Consider the following 23,514-nt stretch of genomic DNA (forward strand, 5'->3'; position numbering starts at 1 on the left):
CAAGCCATTTCTTTAACTTTGCAGGAAAAAAATGTGTACCTTTTAAGTCAAACTGACTTTGTTGGGAGTTTTTTTTTCTTTTTTAAAATCATGATTATCATCATCACCATCTTGACCCAATATAAAGCACATGCATGTATCCATATAAACAGCTTATTGTTGGAGTTTATTATTAATGCTTATCGTTTGTGTTTATTGCTCGCGTTTTATCTTTGAAAGCCACCCAAAATTACATACCATGAGATGGGTATCTATATAAATCAAATCAAGAAATAAATAAACACATCCAGGGGTGGGCTGCTGGGGGTTCGCAGGGGTTCGGGAGAACCTCTAGCTAAGATTCTGTGCAGTTCAGAGAACCTCCAAATCCCAATCCTGGCTGCCCCCCGTCCCAGGAGTCCCCACACAGCCCGTTTGGGATGCAGGTATGTGCAGGGCACACACGGAGGCTCAGGGAGGGCGAAAAATGAGCCGACCGGAAATTCAGGGAGACCAGAAACGGGCCTCCAGAAGTGGGTTGCTCCCGGTTCGGCCCAGATTGGAAGTGTTGCATGAGAGCACGTCCAAACCAGTAGTAAAAAACTGGCAACCCACCACTGCTGGGGAGGCCGTTTTCGCCCTCACGGAGGCTTGAAAAAAGCCTCTGGAGCCCAGGGAGGCCAAAAACGCCAGCTCCCTGCTGTGGTGGAGAAGGCCGACTAGGCCAAGCCTACCATGACCGCGCCCACCCAGCAACCAGGCAGAGAACCCTTTGCTAAAATTTTTGAAGCCCACCCCTGAAACCATCTGTTTGCCAGGCCTGCAGTTATATTCCTTTTAGGATCTTTGGCCTGCCACACTCTCTCTCTTTCTTTAGTGGGGAATTAGTGGGGAATTGGGAGGGAGGAATAGTAAGGAGTAGAATGTGTTTGTTTTCAAAATAAAAAAAATCCTTTCTAGAAATCAAGGTCATTCTGTGTCTCTGCGCCACTGCATCTGACCGGAACTAGATGAGTGGACATGCCAGCATGGCAGAGGAAGATTGGACCATGTGATGAACTTCTGGATGTGGGGACAAGATCATGAACTTTCAACTAGGTGGAAACCCAGGAAGTTTTCAGATTTGGGTTCCCACAGATTGTACCAGAATGCCTCTCTTATTAAATTGATGGAAGCTATGCCTTGAACTCTGATTTAATTCCGGATGATATTTGGAACACTGGCACTGTTTTGTCATTTATTTGCATCCAGTGCCTACTGTGGACAAGAGGACCCACTGCCTGAAACAAAAACACCCATCTCTCTCACAAAACCCCTTTCCTGGCAGACCCCCTCATCTTACAACATCTCCACCAAGGTGCCTTCATAAAAGGTGCAGGTGGGTGGCCCAGCCACCTCGCAGTGTGTCATCCTTTCTCAATGTGTCAAATGGCCAGAGAGCCTCTCAAGAGCTTGTGGGGAGGGGAGGGGTGGGGGGCTTGGCCCCAGTTCACTCCCTATCATGCATAACGCTAAGAGTTGCATAGAACCAAGACGGGCGGCAAATAAATCTAATAAATAAGCGGCAAAGATGACTCTGCAGTGATCCAGCAAACAAAGGAAGGCCGCCTCTGCTTTGTGGTGCAGTGACTCATCATTAATTACGCAGCCACATTTTCCCAGGCATTGCCAAAATGTTAAAAAATACGCATCTATTCACACATTGCGCCATGTGGCTTATTGGTTTGGGCTTGCATATTGTGGGAGCCCAACAATTTACTGAACACATAAATCAAAGGTTAATGAAAAAGTAATACTGTTCTTGTTATGAAGGATTGGATTCAAGAGATATGTTTTTTAAAAGGCATTTTTATCTATTATTAGCTGATAACCCAGCGTTGTCCAGGTATATATTTATAGCTGGGGGGAGATGTCTGGACCAATCATAATTTCTAATGTTGGATTTTCCCTCTTACCAGAGGGAGCCCCCTTGTGGACTACTGTGAAGCCGTTACCATGGCAACTCCACTGTGCTGTACAGTGGAAGCCATTTTACAGCAGTACAGAAGCCATTTTAAGACACAACAGGCTGTATCTTAACAGAACATATACCCTGAGGGACTTTAAGGGTGTCTTAACCCCACAGTATTTGTTTTCAGAGAGTAAGTAATCTGAGTTTGGTTGAAATTGCTCAAGGCATTCCACCTTCCAGTTATGCTGGAATGAACACACACACACACACACAGTATGTATGTATGTATGTATGTATGTATGTATGTAAACACACACAAATATATCTTGGTACGTCTTTCTGTGACATGGCTGTTATGATCTCCTCTAACATTAGAGAATTATTTTTTTTAATTTTATGTTACTGCTTTGGGTAGATTTAGATGTCTCCTTGACATTTGATTGATATGTGGCAAAACTAGATAATTTCCACCTTTTCTGATTTTATTTGTGTTTTGTTTTGTAGTTTCTCATGTACTTCCCATTTTTTGGCATTTCCCCCCCTATTTCTTTCTGGAAAACTAGTTAAGATAAAACATAATAAATAACCCAGGCTAAAGCAAGTCATGGCTTTGTACAATGGGTCTCTACCAATGCATTTAGATAGATAGATCCTAGTATTATTATCAAACAGCAGCTATTCTTCTTTTCTTTTAAGTGCATACTGTAGGAAGAAAAATCCGGTCTTGTTCCAAGTTGGGAGAAAGCCACTGGAAATAAAATGGAGGCTGACTGCAAGGAAAGAAAGTTTATTTGGTTGCCAGAAACTTCAGTGACAGCAACTTGTTTCTGGGATGGCTGACAAAATAGCTAAGTGAGTGAATGGATCTTTATAGGCTTCTGGGGTTTGGGGTATGAGATGCTCCAGGGGGTTGTGCAATGGAGTGAGCTTTGTCTTTTACTATTTCAATGGTGAAGGGTTAATCCTATTACGTCCTAAAGGTCACGTCCTGTCCTTAGAATTTGGGTGGGGAAATGCAAATTCTTAATCCCATCAGCTCCAGCCTTCTGTGGGAGGTTGTGGCTGAAGGTGTTTTGTTTGTGAATAGTTTGTCCCAGTCTTTCTTAATGGATGCAAAAGATCCAACTCTTGATACTACTGCTTGAGGCTATGGGGCTGCTTTCTGCCTTTAAGAGCATGCTTCTCTGTTTCTTTTTTGGAGAAATATAATATTCCGGCCTCTTTTTAATATTAAGAATAAATAATATTTTAATCAGGGGAAGGGGGTTCCTTCCTACAGTAGTAAGAAAAAAAGAAGGAAGGAACGGTGAAAAATAAAAAAGAAACAAACATCAGCATCATCAAGAAGCTGTTCGAGGCAATACAAGCATCCAAGACATTGATGATTTCAACTGCAGCCATGTTTAATTTTCAGGCCTTCGTATCCCACGTCTTAGTCACAAGAATTTGCAAGCAGCTACTTCAGATTATTGCTCTCCCCCCGGGTTCTCAAGTTAGAGTTTCTAAATATAGCATAAACAGGACAGTCTTTCAACAGAGCCAACTCCTTGCTCCTCAGATGTGCTAACACCTGCCTTCAGCGTACCCTTCTTTTTCAACTCACCTTCCCCAAAAAATCATTCCTGCTGACAAGATCCCAATCCCAGACTTCAACAATACACAGCTTTTCTGTGGCTGACTCATCCAGGTCAAACTCAAAGGTCTCGTTCCATTTGGGGTAGCAGGATTTTTTGATCACCTGAAGAAAGAAATCGGTAATTGTGAACTACCTTGAAAGTCTGTGGGAGAGGAATTCACTGCACATTAAATAAAAAGGGGTTATCGGGACCGGGACTCGGCTTCGTGCTGCTGGAGAAGCCTAGGTCAGAACAGTTGCTAAGTTGGATTTGTCTAACAATCACTCTAAAAATTGTCGTAAAATTGAGTCTGACTCAACTTATGACCACAACGACTTATGTACAATGGAAATTTAGTCCCATTTGTGATTGTAAGTCGAGGGCAGAAGTGGGTTGCTGCTGATTTGCACCGGTTCGGGCGAACTGGCAGTGGTATTTTGCCCTGGTCACCCGAACCGACAGCGAAGTTCTGGTGACCCAGGCCAAAATTGGAATCGTTTTGCCCTAGGTCGTAACAAACCATTGCTTCTGGTTCCTGCAAAGCACAAACCGGAAGCAACACTGGCAGCACCCCACCCCTGGTCGAGGGCTATTTGTAGTAATGGAAGCTATAACAGAAACTCTTTTTTAATGATCCAGCTAGGCACACAGAACCCTTGTCTGTCTGTCTGTATCTATCTATCTATCTATCTATCTATCTATCTATCTATCTATCTATCTATCTATCATCTATCTATCTATCTTTCATCCATCCATCTGTCCATCCGTCCGTCTAGCTATCAATAGTATCTATATATCTATCTATCTATCTATCTATCTATCTATCTATCTATCTATCTTTCATCCATCCACCCATCCGTCTGCCCATCTATCTACAGTATCTATCTATCTATCTATCTATCTATCTATCTATCTATCTATCTATCTATCATCTATCTATCTATCATCTATCTATCTATCTTTCATCCATCCATCTGTCCATCCGTCCGTCTAGCTATCAATAGTATCTATCTATCTATCTATCTATCTATCTATCTATCTATCTATCTATCTATCTATCTATCTTTCATCCATCCACCCATCCGTCTGCCCATCTATCTACAGTATCTATCTATCTATCTATCTATCTATCTATCTATCTATCTATCTATCTATCTATCTATCATCTATCTATCTTTCATCCATCCATCTGTCCATCCGTCCGTCTATCAATAGTATCTATCTATCTATCTATCATCTATCTATCTATCTATCTATCTATCTATCTATCTATCTATCTATCTATCTATCTATCTATCTTTCATCCATCCACCCATCCGTCTGTCCAGTGGTGGGTTCCTGCTGGATCGCACCGGATCGCGCGCGCTCCCTTTCAGCGCTCCACCTGGCTTGCGCGCTCCCTTTCAGCGCTCCACCTGGCTTGCGCGCTCCCTTTCAGCGCTCCACCTGGCCTCGCGCTCCCTTTCAGCGCTCCACCTGGCCTCGCGCTCCCTTCCGGCGCTGAAACCGGAAGTCCAGTCTTGCCCCGCCCCTGGCGAAGCAACGACGCCTTTCTGCGCTCCACCAGCTCGGCTGGGAACGGAGATGTTTCCTCAGCGGAGCGGAGCGCCTGAAAAGACTTTTCAGGCGCCCCGCTCCGCTGAGGAAACATCTCCGTTCCCAGCCGAGCTGGTGGAGCGCAGAAAGGCGTCGTTGCTTCGCCAGGGCCGGGCAAAACTGTACTTCCGGTTTCAGCGCCGGAAGGGAGCGCGAGGCCAGGTGGAGCGCTGAAAGGGAGCGCGAGGCCAGGTGGAGCGCTGAAAGGGAGCGCGCAAGCCAGGTGGAGCGCTGAAAGGGAGCGCGCAAGCCAGGTGGAGCGCTGAAAGGGAGCGCGCAAGCCAGGTGGAGCGCTGAAAGGGAGCGCGCGCGATCCGGTGCGATCCGGGAGGAACCCACCACTGCGTCTGTCCATCCGTCTGCCCATCTATCTACAGTATCTATCTATCTATCTATCTATCTATCTATCTATCTATCTATCTATCTATCTATCTATCTAATCTTCTGTCAGTCTGTCCAACTATCTACAGTATCTTTATCCTATCTCTCTATCTCTCTATTTATCTATCTCTCTATCTCTCATCTATCTCTCATCTATCTATCTATCTATCTATCTATCTATCTATCTATCTATCTATCTATCTATCTATCTATCTATCTTTCATCCATCCATCTGTCCATCCGTCCGTCTAGCTATCAATAGTATCTATCTATCTATCTATCTATCTATCTATCTATCTATCTATCTATCTATCATCTATCTATCTATCTATCTATCTATCTATCTATCTATCTATCTATCATCTATCTATCTTCCATCCATCCACCCATCCGTCTGCCCATCTATGTACAGTATCTATCTATCTATCTATCTATCTATCTATCTATCTATCTATCTATCTATCTATCTATCTATCTATCATCTATCTATCTATCTATCTATATCTTCTGTCAGTCTGTCCAACTATCTACAGTATCTTTATCCTATCTCTCTATCTCTCTATTTATCTATCTATCTATCTATCTCTCATCTATCTATCTATTTATCTATCTATCTATCTATCTATCTATCTATCATCTATCTATCTATCTATCTATCTATCTATCTATCTATCTATCTATCTATCTTCTGTCAGTCTGTCCAACTATCTACAGTATCTTTATCCTATCTCTCTATCTCTCTATTTATCTCTCTCTCTATCTATCTCTATCTATCTATCTATCTATCTATCTATCTATCTATCTATCTATCTATCTATCATCTATCATCTATCTATCTATCATCTATCATCTATCTATCTATCATCTATCTATCTATCTATCTATCTATCTATCTATCATCTATCTATCTATCATCTATCTATCATCTATCTATCTATCTATCTATCTATCTATCTATCTATCTATCTATCTATCTATCATCTATCTATCATCTATCTATCTATCTATCTATCTATCTATCTATCTATCTATCTATCTATCTATCTATCTATCTATCATCTATCTATCTATCATCTACCTACCAACCTTCCTACCTACCTACGTTTGTCTATGGCTGGCTAAGGGTTCTGTATATTACATATGGGTTTTTTTTCCAGTTCAGCAAGCCAAATATCTCCTGTTTGTTAAGGCCAGACTGGGGATTATGAGATTTGAAACTGTATGTATTTTATCAAAGTGCTTCTTTTTTCAAAAAAACCCCTTTTTTTGCACTTTGCTTTTACTTAATTTTTCAATTTAAGTTGTCAAGTCTTTCCAACTGTCAGTCTTATAGATCTAATGAAATAAATCTGTGTGGGGGAAAGGTCATAAAATCAGGCATGACTCACTTAACAATTGCCTTGTTTAGCAACATAAATTCTGGTCCCAATTGTGGTTGTAAGTCAAGCACCGCCTGTAATGTATGGGGCATTAATAAATTGTAAACCCAAGTTGGATAGACAAAAGTAATCAACTACAATTTCAAATATTGGTGGTGTCTCATCTTCTTCTTCTCCCCACAACCTCAACTCACCGAAGTCTCTTGAATCTTGCTATTATAGCGGACTCTGACAAAAGGATCAGAAGCTCCATTCCGATCTTTCCGAGCCAAATCCCTTGAAAGAAAGAAGAGAAGGAAGGTTACAGATGATGATGGTGCCATTTGCATGAATGCAAGGGAAAAAACAAGACAAGTTTAACTCTCAAAAAACTAAAGTCTACCATATACATTTGGCACACCTTTGAATACAAGGTGGAAATTGTGTCCGATTCTGGAACACTCCCTGGACAAGTCCCTGCAGTTTTCTTTGCAAGGTTTTTCAGACGTGGTTTGCCATGGCCACATTCCTAGGGCTGAGAGTAAGCTGGCTTTGTGTCTAAGGCAGAACTAGAACTCCCAGTGTCCTCGTTTCTAATCTGATGCCTTAAGCAGGGGGTGGGCTGCTGGGAGTTCACATGGGTTCAGCCGATCATCTAGCTAGGATTCTGCCCAGTTCGGCAAACCCCCAAATGTCACCCCTGGCTGGCCCCTCCCACCCCTCCCCTCCCAGGAGTCCCCACGCAGCCCATTCATCATGGCAGGTAAGTGCAGGGCCCCGCGGAGGTGGGGAAATGGGCCTACCGGAGGTTCTGGAAGTCCGGAAACAGCCTGTTTCCGGCCTCCGGAGGGCGTCCAAAGCCTGGGGAAAGCAATTTTTGCCCTTCCGGAGGCTCAAGAAAAACCTCTGGAGGCTGGGGAGGGAGAAAAACTCTCCCCACCCCCCGTGGTGCAGGACTAGGCCACGCCCACCATGGCCTCAACCACCACGCCCACGCCCACCATGGCCACGCCCACCCAGCAACAGGGCAGCGAACCTGTCGCTGCAATTTTTGCAGCCCACCCCTGACTACAGCAAATTAGCTCTCTCAACCCTGCAGTACCCCAATATTACTACAGCTCTGTAAATCCTTAGTAAGACCACACCTGGAAAAGTGCATCCAGTTTTATTCACCACATTACAAAAAAAAAGATGTTGAGATGTTGGAAAGAGTACAGAGAAGAGCAAGTAAAATGATTAAAGGCCTGGAGATTAAAACATATGAAGAACGGTTGCAGGATTTGGGTTTGGCTTGTCCAGAGAAAAAGAAAAAAAGGACTGGGTAAGGGGGTGGGGGTGGATGACACAGGATAGTAGTGTTCCAGTATTTGAGAGGCTGCCACAAAGAGGAGGGTCAACTTATTCTCCAAAGCAGAAGACAGGGCAAGAAACAATGGATGGAAACTAACCAAGGAGAGAAGCAACCTGGAATTAAGGAGAAACTTTCTAGCTGTGAGGACAATTAACCAGTGGAACAGAAGTTGCCTTCAGAAGTTGTAGATGCTTCATCACTGGGGGTTTTTAAGAAAAGACTGTTCAGCTACCTATCTGAAACGATGCAGGGCTTGAGCAGGGGGTTGGACTAGAAGACCTCCGAGGCCCCTTCCAACTCTATTCTGATTAAGATCAAATTGGTGCCCTTCCATCTGCAGACTCTCGTATACTGCCAAGAAGACATAGCCACTCCTGAAGGATACAGGGCATCCAAGGGCAAGTCGGTCTTTTAGAGAATTCTTATACCGATAACTCCATGCAGATAAGTAACAATCTGCCTCCTTTGGGAATCAATTCTTTAGTCTTCTGAACTGTTTTGTTTGCTGTATAAAATGGCATTTTCCTGATTTCCAGGATGCCCCCCTCTCTCTCAACCCTTGAAAGCTTGCAAGTGTTCAGACATACTCCATTTGGTTTTATCTTGCCCATCCCATCTTTTAATTGCAAGATGTTTTTTTCTGACTCTAATTAAAAAGTAAAGGTGCTGGTTGTTCACGACTCTAGGGGGCGGTGCTCATCTCCGTTTCAAAGCCGAAGAGCCAGCGCTGTCCGAAGACGTCTCCATGGTCATGTGGCCAGCATGAGTAAATGCCGAAGGCACACGGAACGCTGTTACCTTCCCACCAAGGGTGGTTCCTATTTCTCTACTTGCGTTTTTTACATGCTTTGGAACTGCTAGGTTGGCAGAAGCTGGGACAAGTAACGGGAGCTCACTCCGTTACGCGGCGCTAGGGATTCGAACCACCAAACTGCCGACCTTCTGATCGACAAAGCTCAGTGTCTTAGCCACTGAGCCACCGGTCCCTGAGTCTAATTACATAGGTTTATAAAACAGGAAGATGGAGAACCGTAGTGCTTGGACAATAAAGTAGTGCTTGGACAATAAAGAAAGAGGAATTATGAAGTTCGTGTGATTCAGAAGAACGGAACACGAATGAACAATGGTAAAATCCTCAATAAAGGCACAAAACCTTCTGCTCCAGTGTGGTCCCCCCGGAACCCCTTTTGTGATTCTCATCAAGAGGCCTTTAAAAAGAATGATAAAATGCATCCTGTAAGGATGCTGCCCACCCTCCCTTTCTTCTTTCTCGCTCACCCCTTCCTGATGATACTCTGTAATGTTCAAAAGAGAAAATCACTACTCACAGAGGCGGCTTGTAATTTCAAAGTGATTTCCTTCAATTACAGACTGGGGTTTTATTTTAATGAAAAAATATAGGATGCTTGTATCCAGCAGTGACCCGATAGATTCCAAGGCTCACGAAAAGAAAGGAAATGGAAAAGTTCACAGTTCTCTGATTCATGTTGCCAGATCCTTTGCTTTCAGAAAGCAAGGGAAAAAATATACATCCCCACCCCCCAGTAAAACTCATCTTTTGCTCCAATTTTACCCTATTAAAACGGTCTGCTTTGTTATGGTAAAGGTAAAGGTTCCCCTCGCACATATGTGCTAGTCGTTCCCGACTCTAGGGGGCAATGCTTATCTCCGTTTCAAAGCCGAAGAACCAGCCCTGTCTGAAGACGTCTCCGTGGTCATGTGGGTGGCATGACTAAATGCCAAAGGCGCACGGAACGCTGTTACCTTCCCACCAAAGGTGGTCCCTATTTTTCTACTTGCATTTTTACATGCTTTCGAGCTGCCAGGTTGGCAGAAGCTGGGACAAGTAACAGGAGCTCACTCGGTTATACGGCGCTAGGGATTCGAACTGCTGAACTGCCGACCTTTCTGATTGACAAGCTTATATTACATTTCTTTGGTTATGGCAGAAGCCTGTCACAGAACACTCAGAACTCCAGGATTTCTTCCAGATATGTGGACCAATTCTCCAAATTCTTAGCAATGCCCATTTGGGAATTTAGCAAAACAGAATAACAGAGGTGGAAGGGGACCTTGGAGGTCTTCTAGTCCAACTCTCTGTTCAACCAGGAGACCCTATCCCATTCCAGACCAATGACTAGCCAATCTTTTCTTTAAAATCTGCAATGGTGGAAAGCAATCTAGTTAGAAGACAGCAGACTGGGAGAGATTGGCCTAGACCAGGGGTATCAAACTCGCTCCGTCACGGTGGCATCACGTGATGTATCACTTTTTCCCCTTTGCTAAACCGGGCGTGGCCAGCGGGTGACACATCCGGCCCATGGGCTGCAAGTTTGACACCCCTGGTCTAGACTGATTGGCCTGAAGTTTCTCAAACTTCAATGACATTAAGATGTGTGGACTTCAATTCCCAGGATGCTGGTTGGGGACATTCTGGGAGTTGAAGTCCACACATTTTCAAGTTGTTGAGGTTGATAAAGATAAATTGCTGGTTTATTGTTCATTCCTTTGATTTTAACAAAGAAGACCTGGCTAAGGGCACCTTGGCTGCTTTTCCAAACCAGAGTAACAGAAATCCCTCTTCCAGCTGAGTACAAGCACAACTCTTAGTACAACGCTTATAGCTTATAAATTTTGGTCACCATACTACAAAAAAGATGGTGAGGCTTTGGAAAAAGTTCAGAGAAGAGCAACTAATATGATCAAAGGCCCGGAGACTAAAACATATGAAGAATGGCTGCAAAATTTGGGTTTGGCTAGTCTAAAGAAAAGAATTAGGGGTGACATGATAGCGGCATTCCAGTACTTGAGGGGCTGCCCCAAAGAAGAGGAGGTCAAATTATTCTCCAAAGCACCAAAAGGCAAGACAAGAAACAATGGATGGAAACCAACCAAGGAGAGAATCAAATTGGAATTAAGGAGAAACTTCCTAACCGTGAGGACAATTAACCAGTGGAACGTCTTGCCTTCAGAAATCATGGGCGCTCCATCACTGGATATTTTTAAGAAGAGTCTACAGTCACTTATCTAAAATATTATAGGTTCTCCTGCTTGAGCAGGGGGCTGGACTAGAAGACCTCCAAGGTCTATTCTATTCTATTCTATTCTATTCTATTCTATTCCATTCCATTCCATTCCATTCTATGCTGCTAGGCACGGTTTCTTACTATCAATCTCCTTTTATTGAGGTTAGGGCATGTAGAACAAGAGAGCTACACTGGCTCAGAATGTTCCCAGACAGGAAAGGTTTGGTCTAAATCTAGTCGGAAGTTTAAGACGTGAAAACAACAGGACATGTGGAAATCACAGTGACTTCTAAGATTAAGAAATCCTGGCAGCAGAATTCCTGTAAAATAAGTCTAGTAGCTGTAAACAACCCGCTGTTTTGTATTCCAGGACATGACACGAAGGAAAGTGAGGTGGTGATCTTGCTAATGCTAACAGGATTAGGTTTGATTTTGTACATCCCTCATAATGAAGGAAGAAAAAAAAAGGAAACTAAACGAAAGAACACTCAAAGACCTCAGTAACAAGATCAAGCTGAAATATTTCCCTAATTTTGCAATTTTCAAGAATACTAGAATTTATTTTAAGATATTTTTTTTAGGATAGATAATGTTCCCATTTCTCTTTGGGTTTTCCTTTTCTTTTCATACTTACCTAGTTTAAATAACATAGGTACCATGGGGGTTGTCTTGGCCTTCTTCCAGAATTTTAAAAAAATCTATTTTGGCCTCCATCTCTAGGGTTTTCTGGTGGTCTTCTACACAACTACTAACTACTTTGCCTCTCGCGTATTTAAGACCAGCCAAAATTAATCAGGTATTGCTTGTAATGTGGAGTTAAATGGTTTTAAAAATAGGAAGAAACATACAGTTCAATCAGCAATTGGCCATGAGCTCTGCTAAGATGGCAGGAATAGCCAACACTCCAAAAGACAGGCTTAAGATACAGAAGGATTTTGACAGACTTGAACTTTGGGTACTTTCTAACAAAATGAAATTCAATAGTGAAAAGAGTAAGGTTATATATTTAGGCAAGAAAAATAAAATGCCCAGGAACAGTATAGGTGGTACATGGCTCAATAGTAGTAACTGTGAGGGGGATCTTGGAGTCCTAGTGGACAACCATTTAAATATGAGCCAGCAGTGTGCAGCAGCTGCCAAAAAAGCCAACACAGTTCTAGGCTGCATAAACGGAGGGATAGAATCAAGATCATGTGAAGTGTTAATACCACTTTATAATGCTTTGGTAAGACCACACTTGGAATACTGCATTCAGTTCTGGTCGCCACGATGTAGAAAAGATGTGGAGACTCCAGAAAGAGTGCAGAGAAGAGCAACAAAGATGATTAGGGGACTGGAGACTAAAACATATGAAGAACAGTTGCAGGAACTGGGTATGTCAAGTTTAATGAAAAGAAGGACTAGGGGAGACATGATCGCAGTGTTCCAATATCTCAGAGGTTGCCACAAAGAAGAGGGAGTCAAGGTGGCCAGGAACTACAGAGCCCGGGCCTACGGCTGATGCTTTGCAATGCAAGGTCTGTAACCAACAAGGCCCCCTTCATTAATGAGCTGATCTACAAGGGGGAGCTGGACCTTGCAGGGATAACGGAGACCTGGTTGGGCCACGAGGGTGGTTTACCCCTCGTGGAAATGTGCCCATCAGGTTTCCGCGCATTCCATCAGCCTCGGGCCCTGGGTAAGGGTGGTAGGGTGGCGGTAGTTATACGGGAAGGTCTAGAGCCGAGGGAGTTCACTGTTCCTCAGATATCCGGGTGTGAGTCCCTTGGTGTGAAATGGGGCCTAGGGAGGCAGTTGGGCTTGCTGATTGTATACTTGGCTCCTCGCTATACATCAGCGGCCCTGCCCGAGCTCCTCGAGCTGATCTCGGAGACGGCGGTTGAGATCCCCAGGCTTGTGATTATGGGGGATTTCAACCTGCCGTCGACGGGAGCAGCGTCTGAGGTGGCTCGGGAGTTCATGGCTTCCATGACAGCCATGGGCCTGACCCAGTTAATTCAGGGCCCCACACACGAAGGTGGCCACACACTGGACCTTGTTTTTGTATCTGAGCAGTGGACGAGTGATCTGGGTATAGGGGACTTTGTTGTTACACCCCTGTCATGGTCAGATCACTCATGTCTCCGGCTGGACTTCCCTGGCGCTACCCCCCACCGCGAGGAGGCGGGACCAGATGGTCCAAGCTGGTACCGCCCCAAGCACCTGATGGAGCCGGATAGGTTCCAGACGGAGCTTGGGCCATTACCTGTAGCCCTGACCCGCGCTCGGTCGGAGGACCTAGCGGCCGCCTGGAATACGGCGGCGGCTGGGGCCTTGGACCGGGTTGCGCCTTTGCGACCTCTCCTGCGGCAGCGACCCACCCGGGCTCCTTGGTATACCGAGGAGCTGAGGGTGATGAAGCGCCACAGGAGACGTCTAGAGAGCAGGTGGAGGTCCTCACGCTCCGAATCTGATCGAACACAGGTAAGAGCCTACTTACGGACCTACCTTGTGGCATTAAGGGCGGCCAAACGTAGATATTGTGCCGCTCTTATTGCGTCCGCGGATAACCGCCCTGCCGCCCTGTTTAGGGTGACCCGCTCCCTCTTGTCACAGAGGACGCAGGGGGCACCCTTGCAGGGCAGAGCAGAGGAGTTTGGGGAATATCTGCAGGATAAAGTCGCTCAGATCCGGAGCGGATGGGCCCCCCTCAGTGGACCGGACGGGCCGCCAACAGCGAGTCTTGTGAGACCATTCTGGGAGGAGTTTGATTCTATTGCCCCCGAGGATTTGGATAGGTTGCGTGGACGGCTGCGACCCACCACATGTTTAATGGACCGGTGTCCCTCCTGGTTGGTACTGGCATCTTGGGAGGTGACCCGAGGCTGGCTTCTGGGCCTGGTGAATGCCTCATTGGGTGAGGGATCCTTACCAACCGCCTTGAAGGAGGCGGTGGTGAGGCCCTTACTTAAGAGGCCTTCACTCGACCCAATGGAGCTAGCTAACTATCGTCCAGTCTCCAACCTTCCATTTCTAGCGAAGGTTGTTGAGAATGTGGTGGCGCAGCAGTTTCCACGGCACCTTGACGAATCCGAGTATCTAGACTCACGCCAGTCCGGCTTCCGACCCGGGCACAGCACAGAGACAGCCTTGGTCGCGTTGGTTGATGATCTCTGGAGGGCCAGAGATAGAGGTTGTTCCTCTATCCTGGTCCTATTAGACCTCTCGGCGGCTTTTGATACCATCGACCATGGTATCCTATTGCGCCGGTTGGAGGGGATAGGAGTCGGAGGTACCGTTCTGCGGTGGTTCGGCTCCTACCTCTCCGACCGGAGGCAATGTGTGTTGACAGGGGGACAGAGGTCGACCCCGAGGCCACTCACTTGTGGAGTGCCACAGGGGTCGGTCCTCTCGCCTCTCCTGTTCAACACATATGTGAAGCCGCTGGGTGAGATCATCCGTGGTTTTGGGGTTGAGTATCACCTCTACGCTGATGATACTCAGCTGTATATTTCAACCCCAAACCACCCCAACGAGGCTGTCGAAGTGATGTCCTGGTGCTTGGAAGCCGTCGGGGTCTGGATGGGGGACAACAGACTTAAACTCAACCCCTCCAAGACTGAGTGGCTGTGGCTACCGGCACCTCGGTTCAGCCAGCTGACCCCATCGCTGGCCATAGGGGGCGAACAACTGCCCCCTGTGGAACGGGCGCGCAATTTGGGCGTCCTCCTTGATGCCCGGCTGTCAATGGATGACCATGTGGCAGCCGTGGCAAGGGGGGCGTTCCACCAGGTTCGCCTGGTGCGCCAATTGCGCCCCCTACTGGACCGGGATGCCCTACGCACGGTCACTCATGCGCTGGTGACGTCCCGCCTGGATTACTGCAACGCTCTCTACATGGGGCTGCCCTTGGGACGCGCCCGGAGACTGCAGTTAGTTCAGAACGCAGCCGCGCGGGCTGTGATGGGGAGTACGAGGTACTCCCACGTAACACCTCTCCTGCGCGAGCTGCACTGGCTGCCTGTGGTTTTTCGGGTGCGTTTCAAGGTGCTGATTACCATCTTTAAAGCGCTCCATGGCACGGGACCTAGTTACTTGCGGGATCGCATCCTCCCACATACATCCCTGTGGCCAATTCGCTCACACAGGGAGGGACTTCTCCTGGTGCCATCCACTAGGCAATGCCAATGGGCGACACCGAGGAGTAGGGCCTTCTCTGTGATGGGCCCAACCCTCTGGAATGACCTCCCCCCCCGACATTAGAACCACTACTGACCTCCGCTCCTTCCGGCAAAAATTGAAGACTCACCTGTTCCGATTAGCAGGCCTGGCATAATTACAACTGTCCCTCCTGGCAAATGTATTATTATCTGGTTATCTTAGGGGTTTTTTAATTCGTTGCGTCTGTTTTAGGGATTTAAAATTTGTATTTATATAGCTCTGTACAATTCTTTTAATTGCATTTTAACCTCCTCCAAACTGTACATATTTAACTTTTTTATTGTATTTTCTGATATCTCTATGGACTGTACACCGCCCCGGGTCCCTTCTGGGAGAGGGGGCGGTCTAGAAGCACCAAATATAAATAAATAAAAATAAATAAAACTATTCTCGAAAGCACCCGAAGGCAGGACAAGAACAATGGGTGGAAACTAATCAAGGAGAGAAGCAGAACTAAGGAGAAATTTCCTGACAGTTAGAAAAATTAATCAGTGGAACAACTTGCCTCCAGAAGTTGTGGATGCTCCAACACTGGAAGTCTTTAAGAAGATGTTGGATAACCATTTGTCTGAAGTGGTGTAGGGTTTCCTGCCTAAGCAGGGGGTTGGACTAGAAGACATCCAAGGTCCCTTCCAACTCTGTTATTCTATTCTATTCTATTCTATTCTATTCTACTGGAGTTACTTGAGGTTTTGACCTCATATTCTTTTCCTTCCTTCCTCTGCTTTCTCCAATGAGTGAAACATTCTCAGTACTGTCTCCTTGCAAGACCCTCCTTTCTTTCCTGGGCCCCCATTTTTACCTGGCATCGAACACAACACAGCGCAACTTCCTTGCAGCACCGTTGCCGATGATCTCGATCTGCAGGTGGATTTCTCCTTGCACTTCCTCATCAGGGTCGATTTCCGTGAGGTTCAACCAACCATTGTAGCCTAAAAACAGGAGCATGCAGAGAAGGGGGTGGGGGGAACCAAATGTGTACCATGAGAACAATAGCAGAGTCTACTTTGCAGGGATGGTGCAAGGTGAGATAATCAAGAAGATTATCAAACACTTTCTTGACATTTCATTCCCGCCTCATGATTATCTTCTATTGGTTAAGGTTTGGTGCTGCCTTTGCTTCTACAGTTCAAGACAGCATTCATTTACTCCCTGCCATGGTTATATATCCCCCCTGCAATCTGTGAGGTAGAATGGGCTGAAATAGAAAGTTCCTCCAGGAAAGTTCCCAGCTTATCGTCTGATTTACATCAGGGGTGGGCTTCAAAAATTGTAGCAAGGGATTCTCTGGCCGATTGCTGGGAGGGTGTGGCTATAGTGGGCATGGCCTAGTCGGCCTCCTGCACCACGGCCTGGGAGGGAGCATTTTTGCCTTCCCTTGGTTTCGGAGGTTTTCTTCAAGCCTCCGGAAGAGCGAAAACAGCCTCCCCAGGCTCTGGAGACCGGAAAAGGACCTGTTTCTGGCCTTTCTGAACTTCCAGTAGGCCCGTTTTTAATCCTGCTCGAGCCTCTGCGCACGCCCGGCACTTAACAGCGTCCAAAACGGGCTGCATGGAGACTTCTGCAAGGGGAGGGGTGGGCTGAGCCAGCCAGGAGTGGGATTTGGGAGTTCTCCGAACTGCACAGAACCTTCGGTAGAGGCTCTCCCGAACCCCTGCGAACCCCCAGCAGCCCACCCCTGGTTTACACACACTGCACACAGTTGTTGTGTGTTGATTAATTTTGAGTTGATGAATAAGCCACGATACGTTTGCACAAAATGGTAGCCTAATCCACTATGGCATATAACCACAAAGGTTGGATTGACTCAACAGAATAAGCAGTGGCATTACTACTACTACTGTACTACTCCTCCATTTGTGTTGGAAGCACCTACAAGGTGCTTCGGGGTTGAAAGGATTAATAAAGGAGAATATCTGTAGCTCGGGGTTGAAATGAGGGGTCCTAGGTGCTCTCTGAGCTTGGCTGTTTTCTTGCAGCTGTCTCATTACCAAACTAGCTAACATCATCAGAACACGGATGATGTTACCTAGTTAAGGTAATGAAACGTCTGCAAGAAAACAAACAAGCTCAGAGGGAACCAAGGACCTCTCTTTGAAAGTGTAGCCAGTGACATCACTGTTGCCCAGGGGACTCCCAAGGGGTCACTTTTATGTTATTTTTCCACCAGTGGTACCTATTTATCTACTTGCATTTGTATGCTTTTAAACTGCTAGATGAGGTAGCAGATGCTGCGGCAAGTAATGGGAGCTAATTCCATCACATGGCTCGCTCTCGGGTTTTGAACTGCTGAGCTGTCGATGGTCTTTTGACGTGAGCCACCACAACCGCAGCATTGGCTCAGAGCAGGGGTGTCAAACTCGTGGCCCGCAAGCCAGATGCGTCACATGCTGGCCGTGCCCACCCCAGTTTAGTGAAGGGGGAAAAAGTTTTGATACGTCATGACAACATGACGCCCAGTGGTGGGATTCAAATTTTTTTACTACTGGTTCTGTAGCATGGCTTGGTGGGTGTGGCAGGGAAAGGATACTGCAAAATCTCCATTCCCATCCCACTCCAGGAGTAGGATACTGCAAAATCTCCATTCCCACCCCACTCCAGGGGAAGGATACTGCAAAATCTCCATTCCCACCCCACTCCAGGGGAAGGATATGGCAAAATCTCCATTCCCACCCCACTCCAGGGGAAGGATACTGCAAAATCTCCATTCCCACTCCACTCCGGAGGAAGAATACTGTAAAATCTCCATTCCCACTCCGCTCCAGGGGAAGGATACTGCAAAATCTCCATTCCCACTCCACTCCGGAGGAAGAATACTGTAAAATCTCCATTCCCACTCCGCTCCAGGGGAAGGATACTGCAAAATCTCCATTCCTACTCCACTCGGGAGGAAGAATACTGTAAAATCTCCATTCCCACTCCGCTCCAGGGAAAGGATACTGCAAAATCTCCATTCCCACTCCACTCCGGAGGAAGAATACTGTAAAATCTCCATTCCCACTCCGCTCCAGGGGAAGGATACTGCAAAATCTCCATTCCCACCCCACTCCAGGGAAAGGATACTGCAAAATCTCCATTCCCACCCCACTCCAGGGAAGGATACTGCAAAATCTCCATTCCCACTACACTCCGGAGGAAGGATACTGCAAAATCTCCATTCCCATCCCACTCCAGGGGAAGGATACGGCAAAATCTCCATTCCCGCCCCACTCCGGGGAAGGATACTGCAAAATCTCCATTCCCACCCCACTCCAGGGAAAGGATACTGCAAAATCTCCATTCCGACCCCACTCCAGGGGAAGGATACTGCAAAATCTCCATTCCCACTACACTCTGGAGGAAGCATACTGCAAAATCTCCATTCCCACCCGAATCCAGGGGAAGGATACGGCAAAATCTCCATTCCGACCCCACTCCAGGGGAAGGATACTGCAAAATCTCCATTCCCACCCCACTCCAGGGGAAGGATACGGCAAAATCTCCATTCCCACCCCACTCCGGGTAAGGATACGGCAAAATCTCCATTCCCACTCCACTCTGGAGGAAGGATACTGCAAAATCTCCATTCCCACCCCACTCCAGGGGAAGGATACGGTAAAATCTCCATTCCCACCCCACTCCAGGGAAGGATACGGCAAAATCTCCATTCCCACCCCACTCCAGGGGAAGGATACTGCAAAATCTCCATTCCCACTCCACTCCGGGGAAGGATACTGCAAAATCTCCATTCCCACTCCACTCTGGAGGAAGGATACTGCAAAATCTCCATTCCCACCCCACTCCAGGGGAAGGATACGGCAAAATCTCCATTCCCACCCCACTCCAGGGGAAGGATACTGCAAAATCTCCATTCCCACTCCACTCCAGGGGAAGGATACTGCAAAATCTCCATTCCCACTCCACTCCAGGGGAAGGATAATGCAAAATCCCCATTCCCACCCCACTCTGGGGCCACTCAGAGGTGGTATTTGCTGGTTCTCCAAACTACTCAAAATTTCCACTACTGGTTCTCCAGAGCCTGTCAGAACCTGCTGAATTTCACCCCTGATGACGTTGCAAGTTTGACACCCCTGGAACAGAGAAAAGAGACATTTCAAAACTCTTCACCCAGACAAAATGGGCGGAAGTGTGTTTTAAGGCCAGAACAATGAGATAACATACGGAAGCAATTCGGCTAGAACTTCCCTAATTATTTGAAGTATAAGGAGGAAGTAAAGGTGGCCCTTGAGTTACAACCATTCATTTTGTGACCATTTGAAGTTACAATGGCACTGGAAAATGTGACTTATATCCCGTGGTGGGATGCAACCGGTTTAACCACCGGTTCGGTGAGTGCACACTTTCCGGGGGGTTGGACTACAAGACCTCCAAGGTCCCTTCCACCTCTGTTATTCTATTCTATTCTAGATGATCAAATTGGTCAGTCTTTCTGAGTTCCCAGCGGTCCTTTTCCACTCTGCTTAGGGGATGAAAATGGTTGATTCTTTATTTAAAACATCTGCATCCAGTCTTAATGAAACTGAAACTTGCTCAGTGCTGTGAGCCGCCTTCTAATAGCAGCCAGTGACGCTGTGCAGCAGCCAAATACGCTGAATTGTATCTCGCCTTGTGGCTCATTTATTAGCGAAAAACCCAAAACCAACAGCTGCGTTCTCCCAATATGCTTTGCCTGGTTACCGAAGTGACTCATTTTCTGGATGATAAAGTGAACCATAAACTGAAAACAAAACACAAGGAGGGTTTGCAAAACACATTAAACCAAGTGCACACATACACACGCACGCACATATCTAGCTAAAGTTTAAAGCCGTAGCCTGTCAGGTCCCTTGTTAACTGACTTAATAGTGTTGTTTGAAAACAGAGACTGCGTGTCCTCAGCTGTTCCCCATTCTAATCCCACGTACAGTAGATGGAAGTTGGGGTTACAAAAGGAAGAATGCTTACTCTCTTTTCTTGGAAAGGGAGATTAAGCGCATGAGGGCAGGACCAGAAGCAATGGGTGGAAACTAATCAAGAAGAGAAGCAACCTAGAACTTAAGGAGAAATTTCCGGACAGTTAGAACAATTAATCAGTGGAGCAACTTGTCTCCAGAAGTTGTAAATGCTCCAACAATGGAGGTTTTTAAGAAGAGATTGGATAACAATTTTTCTGAAATGGTATAGGATTTCCTGCCTAAGCAGGAGGTTGGACTAGAAGACCTCCAAGATCCCTTACAATTCTATTCTAATTCTAAATCTAATTCTATTCTTATTCTAATTCTATTCTATTTCTATTCTATTCTATTCTAATTCTAATTCTAGCAACATACCCAGAGGTGATATTCAGCTGGTTCAGACCAGTTCTCCCGAACCGGTAGCGAACATCGTGGATGGGCCTGTCCACGCGCCCCAGCTCTATGCTGTCCTATTTAGACACGTTTTTGAGGCTGGGTGCATGCATGGAAGACGCATGCATGAGCAAAGCGCATATGCGGCCGGGCGCATGCGTGGAAGGGGTACGTGAGCCCGCAAAGTGAGCGCGTGTGCAGCGAATCCATGGTAACAAAATGTGAAACCCACCAGTAAAGATTACCTCCCTAAAACTATCTTAGGCACGAAGCCAGCAGAATGATTTTGAGCCAGTCCCTCCCTCTCAGCCCTAGTAAGAAGGTAACAGCAAGCCTCTTCCAAAAAATGTTGCAAAAAATTCAACAAGGACTGGTCCAGGGAGTCACTAAATGTTAAGACACACCAAGGCACACTTCAAAAAAGCAAACAAACACTTGAGCTGACAAAATCCACTGCACGGTTAGAGCACGGGTTGATCCCAAGCTGGTCAACCTGCTTTGTCATTTTTTTCCCAATAGAGACTTGAACTGGAAGGCAAGAATTTCTATGCTCTTTTTTAGCTTTACAAGAGCTTTCAACTTCAGCCCCAGCAACTGCAGAGAGAGAATATCTTCCTGCCCCCATCTCAAGGATGAGTCAGTTTGTTTCCAATAGATCACCCCAGATTTTTAAGTAAGTATCTCACGTTCTCTGTCTAGCATGGAAATTAGAAAAGAACCAAAATAAAATATTATGTGCAAAGAAAGAGGGAATCCTGCTTTAAAAAGGTCTTCCCTTCTCTGCTATGGTCCAGAGGTGGTATTCAGCCGGTTTGGACAAGTTTGGGTGAATCGGTAGCGGAAATTTTCAGAGAACCAGCAAATACCACCTCTAGTTGGCCCCATCCTCCTGCTCCTGCCGTTTCCTGTCCTATATTCCCTTGTTTTTTAGCTCAGCTGATTCGCGCATCAGAGTGAATTGCCACGCCTCAACAGTTCAACTCACCAGCGCTGACACACTGAGGGCGGTCTTTGAGTGTTGTGTGCAAAGCACTCTCTCATAGAACCGGTAGGAAAAGATTTGGAATCCCACCGCTGCTATGGTCCAGAGAACGATAGATGATGAAGAACCGAGAGGTTGTGACAACCAACAATATTTGTAGCTCTAAAGTTTCTTGGTCAGCTTTGACTGAGAAGAGAGGCCACCAGAGCTTATGTTATGTGGCGTCTAAATCAGCACTGACATAGTGAAGACAGCAAAGCTATAGAAACCCTGGCCATTTAAAGATGTGTGGACTTCAACTCCCAGAATTCCCCAGCCAGTCTTGCTTCCCTTGCTGGTTGCAGAATTTTGGGAGTTGAACTCCGCACATCTTAAAGTAGTCAAGGTTGGAAAACATTGTTCTAAACGTGTGGCCGCCCCTGTGTTGTTTAGAGAAAAGAAAGATGGCTCCTTTCGTCTCTGTGTTAACTACAAAAATCTTAACAGTGTGTGCGTGGAAAATGTATACCCCCTCCCTCTGATGAAGGATATGTTGGCCTAATTGGGTAAAGGGAAGATCTTCATGAAATTGGACCTAAGAGAGGCCTACTACAGAGTCAGAATCAAAGAGGGAGATGAATGGAAAACTGCTGTCAACTGCCCACTCAGATGTTTTCAATTCAGAGTACTCATGTTTGGCCTAGAGGGGGCGCCAGCTGTTTTCATGCAATTAATAAATGAGGTTTTACATGAATACCTGTACAAGGGCGTGATGGTCTATCTTGATGACATCCTTATCTACACAAAAACACGTGATAAACACATGACTTTAGTGCGATCTACTCAAGAAACTCCGGGCCACTGAACTTTATGCCAAATTGTCTAAATGTGAATTTCATCAAGTGAAAATTGATTACTTGGGCTACCGCATCTCCCACAACGGCATTGAGATGGACCCGGTGAAAGTCCAGGCTGTAACTGAGTGGGCACCTCCTCGCATCTGCAAAAAATTACAAAGTTTTTGGGGATTTGCGAATTTTTATCATCAATTTATCACCTCATTCGCCAGCATTGCTTTGCCCATTACAAATCTCCTAAAGTCAAAAGGGGTGGCCAAGCCCAGACCGGGTAAGCCTTTGAATTGGACTATGGAGTGTCAAGCCGCTTTCGAGAAATTAAAGCGACTCTTTGCAGCTGAACTCATTTTGAAACACCCAGATATGGAGGCACCATTTATCATTCAAGCTGATGCCAGTGATGTGGCGGTGGGGGCAGTATTACTTCAAACAAACGCTGATGGAAAATTGCAGCCATGCGCTTACACCTCTCGCAAACTGACAGAGATGGAGAGAAGATGGGCTATATGGGAAAAGGAAGCTTTTGCGGTCAGATGGGTTTTGATGACCTGGCAGCAAATTTTGAATAGGGGGGTCCAGTTCACCTCCCTCTTCTGGAAGGAGTTTCTGAAGTTAATTGGCTGTGTCCAGGGACTAAGCTCCGCCTACCATCCTCAGACTAACAGGGCTTGTGAACGGACTAATTCTGTTTTGGAACAATACCTCCGGTGTTTCATCCATTATCAGCAAGATAACTGGGCTGAACTGTTACCACATGCTGAGGTGGCATACAACAACTCTGTTCACAGCTGTACCGGCTTGACTCCTTTTAGAGTTGTGTTTGGGCAGGACTTTGTACCGATTCCTGAGTTGCCTCGAGAAAAACCACAAATTTTGTCCCTCTCCGAGTGGAGTGACCAGCTTCGCCAAAT

At 46.1% G+C, this 23,514-nt stretch overlaps 1 protein-coding gene across 1 annotated transcript in view; it reads right to left on the minus strand.

Annotated features, from left to right (window-relative positions):
• RASA4B (RAS p21 protein activator 4B) overlaps window positions 1-23,514 on the minus strand; it is a 103,505-nt gene that overhangs the window by 27,462 nt on the left and 52,529 nt on the right. Inside the window, exons 5-7 of the mRNA XM_081943400.1 lie at window positions 16,261-16,390; window positions 7,097-7,178; window positions 3,534-3,668 (exon numbers count right to left, since the gene is read on the minus strand). Coding sequence (XP_081799526.1) covers window positions 3,534-3,668; window positions 7,097-7,178; window positions 16,261-16,390 — 347 coding nt within the window. The remainder of the gene's footprint in view (window positions 1-3,533; window positions 3,669-7,096; window positions 7,179-16,260; window positions 16,391-23,514) is intronic.

The sequence above is a fragment of the Natrix helvetica genome (assembly GCF_964273705.1).
Source record: "Natrix helvetica genome assembly, chromosome: 2".
Lineage (NCBI taxonomy): Eukaryota > Metazoa > Chordata > Lepidosauria > Squamata > Natricidae > Natrix > Natrix helvetica.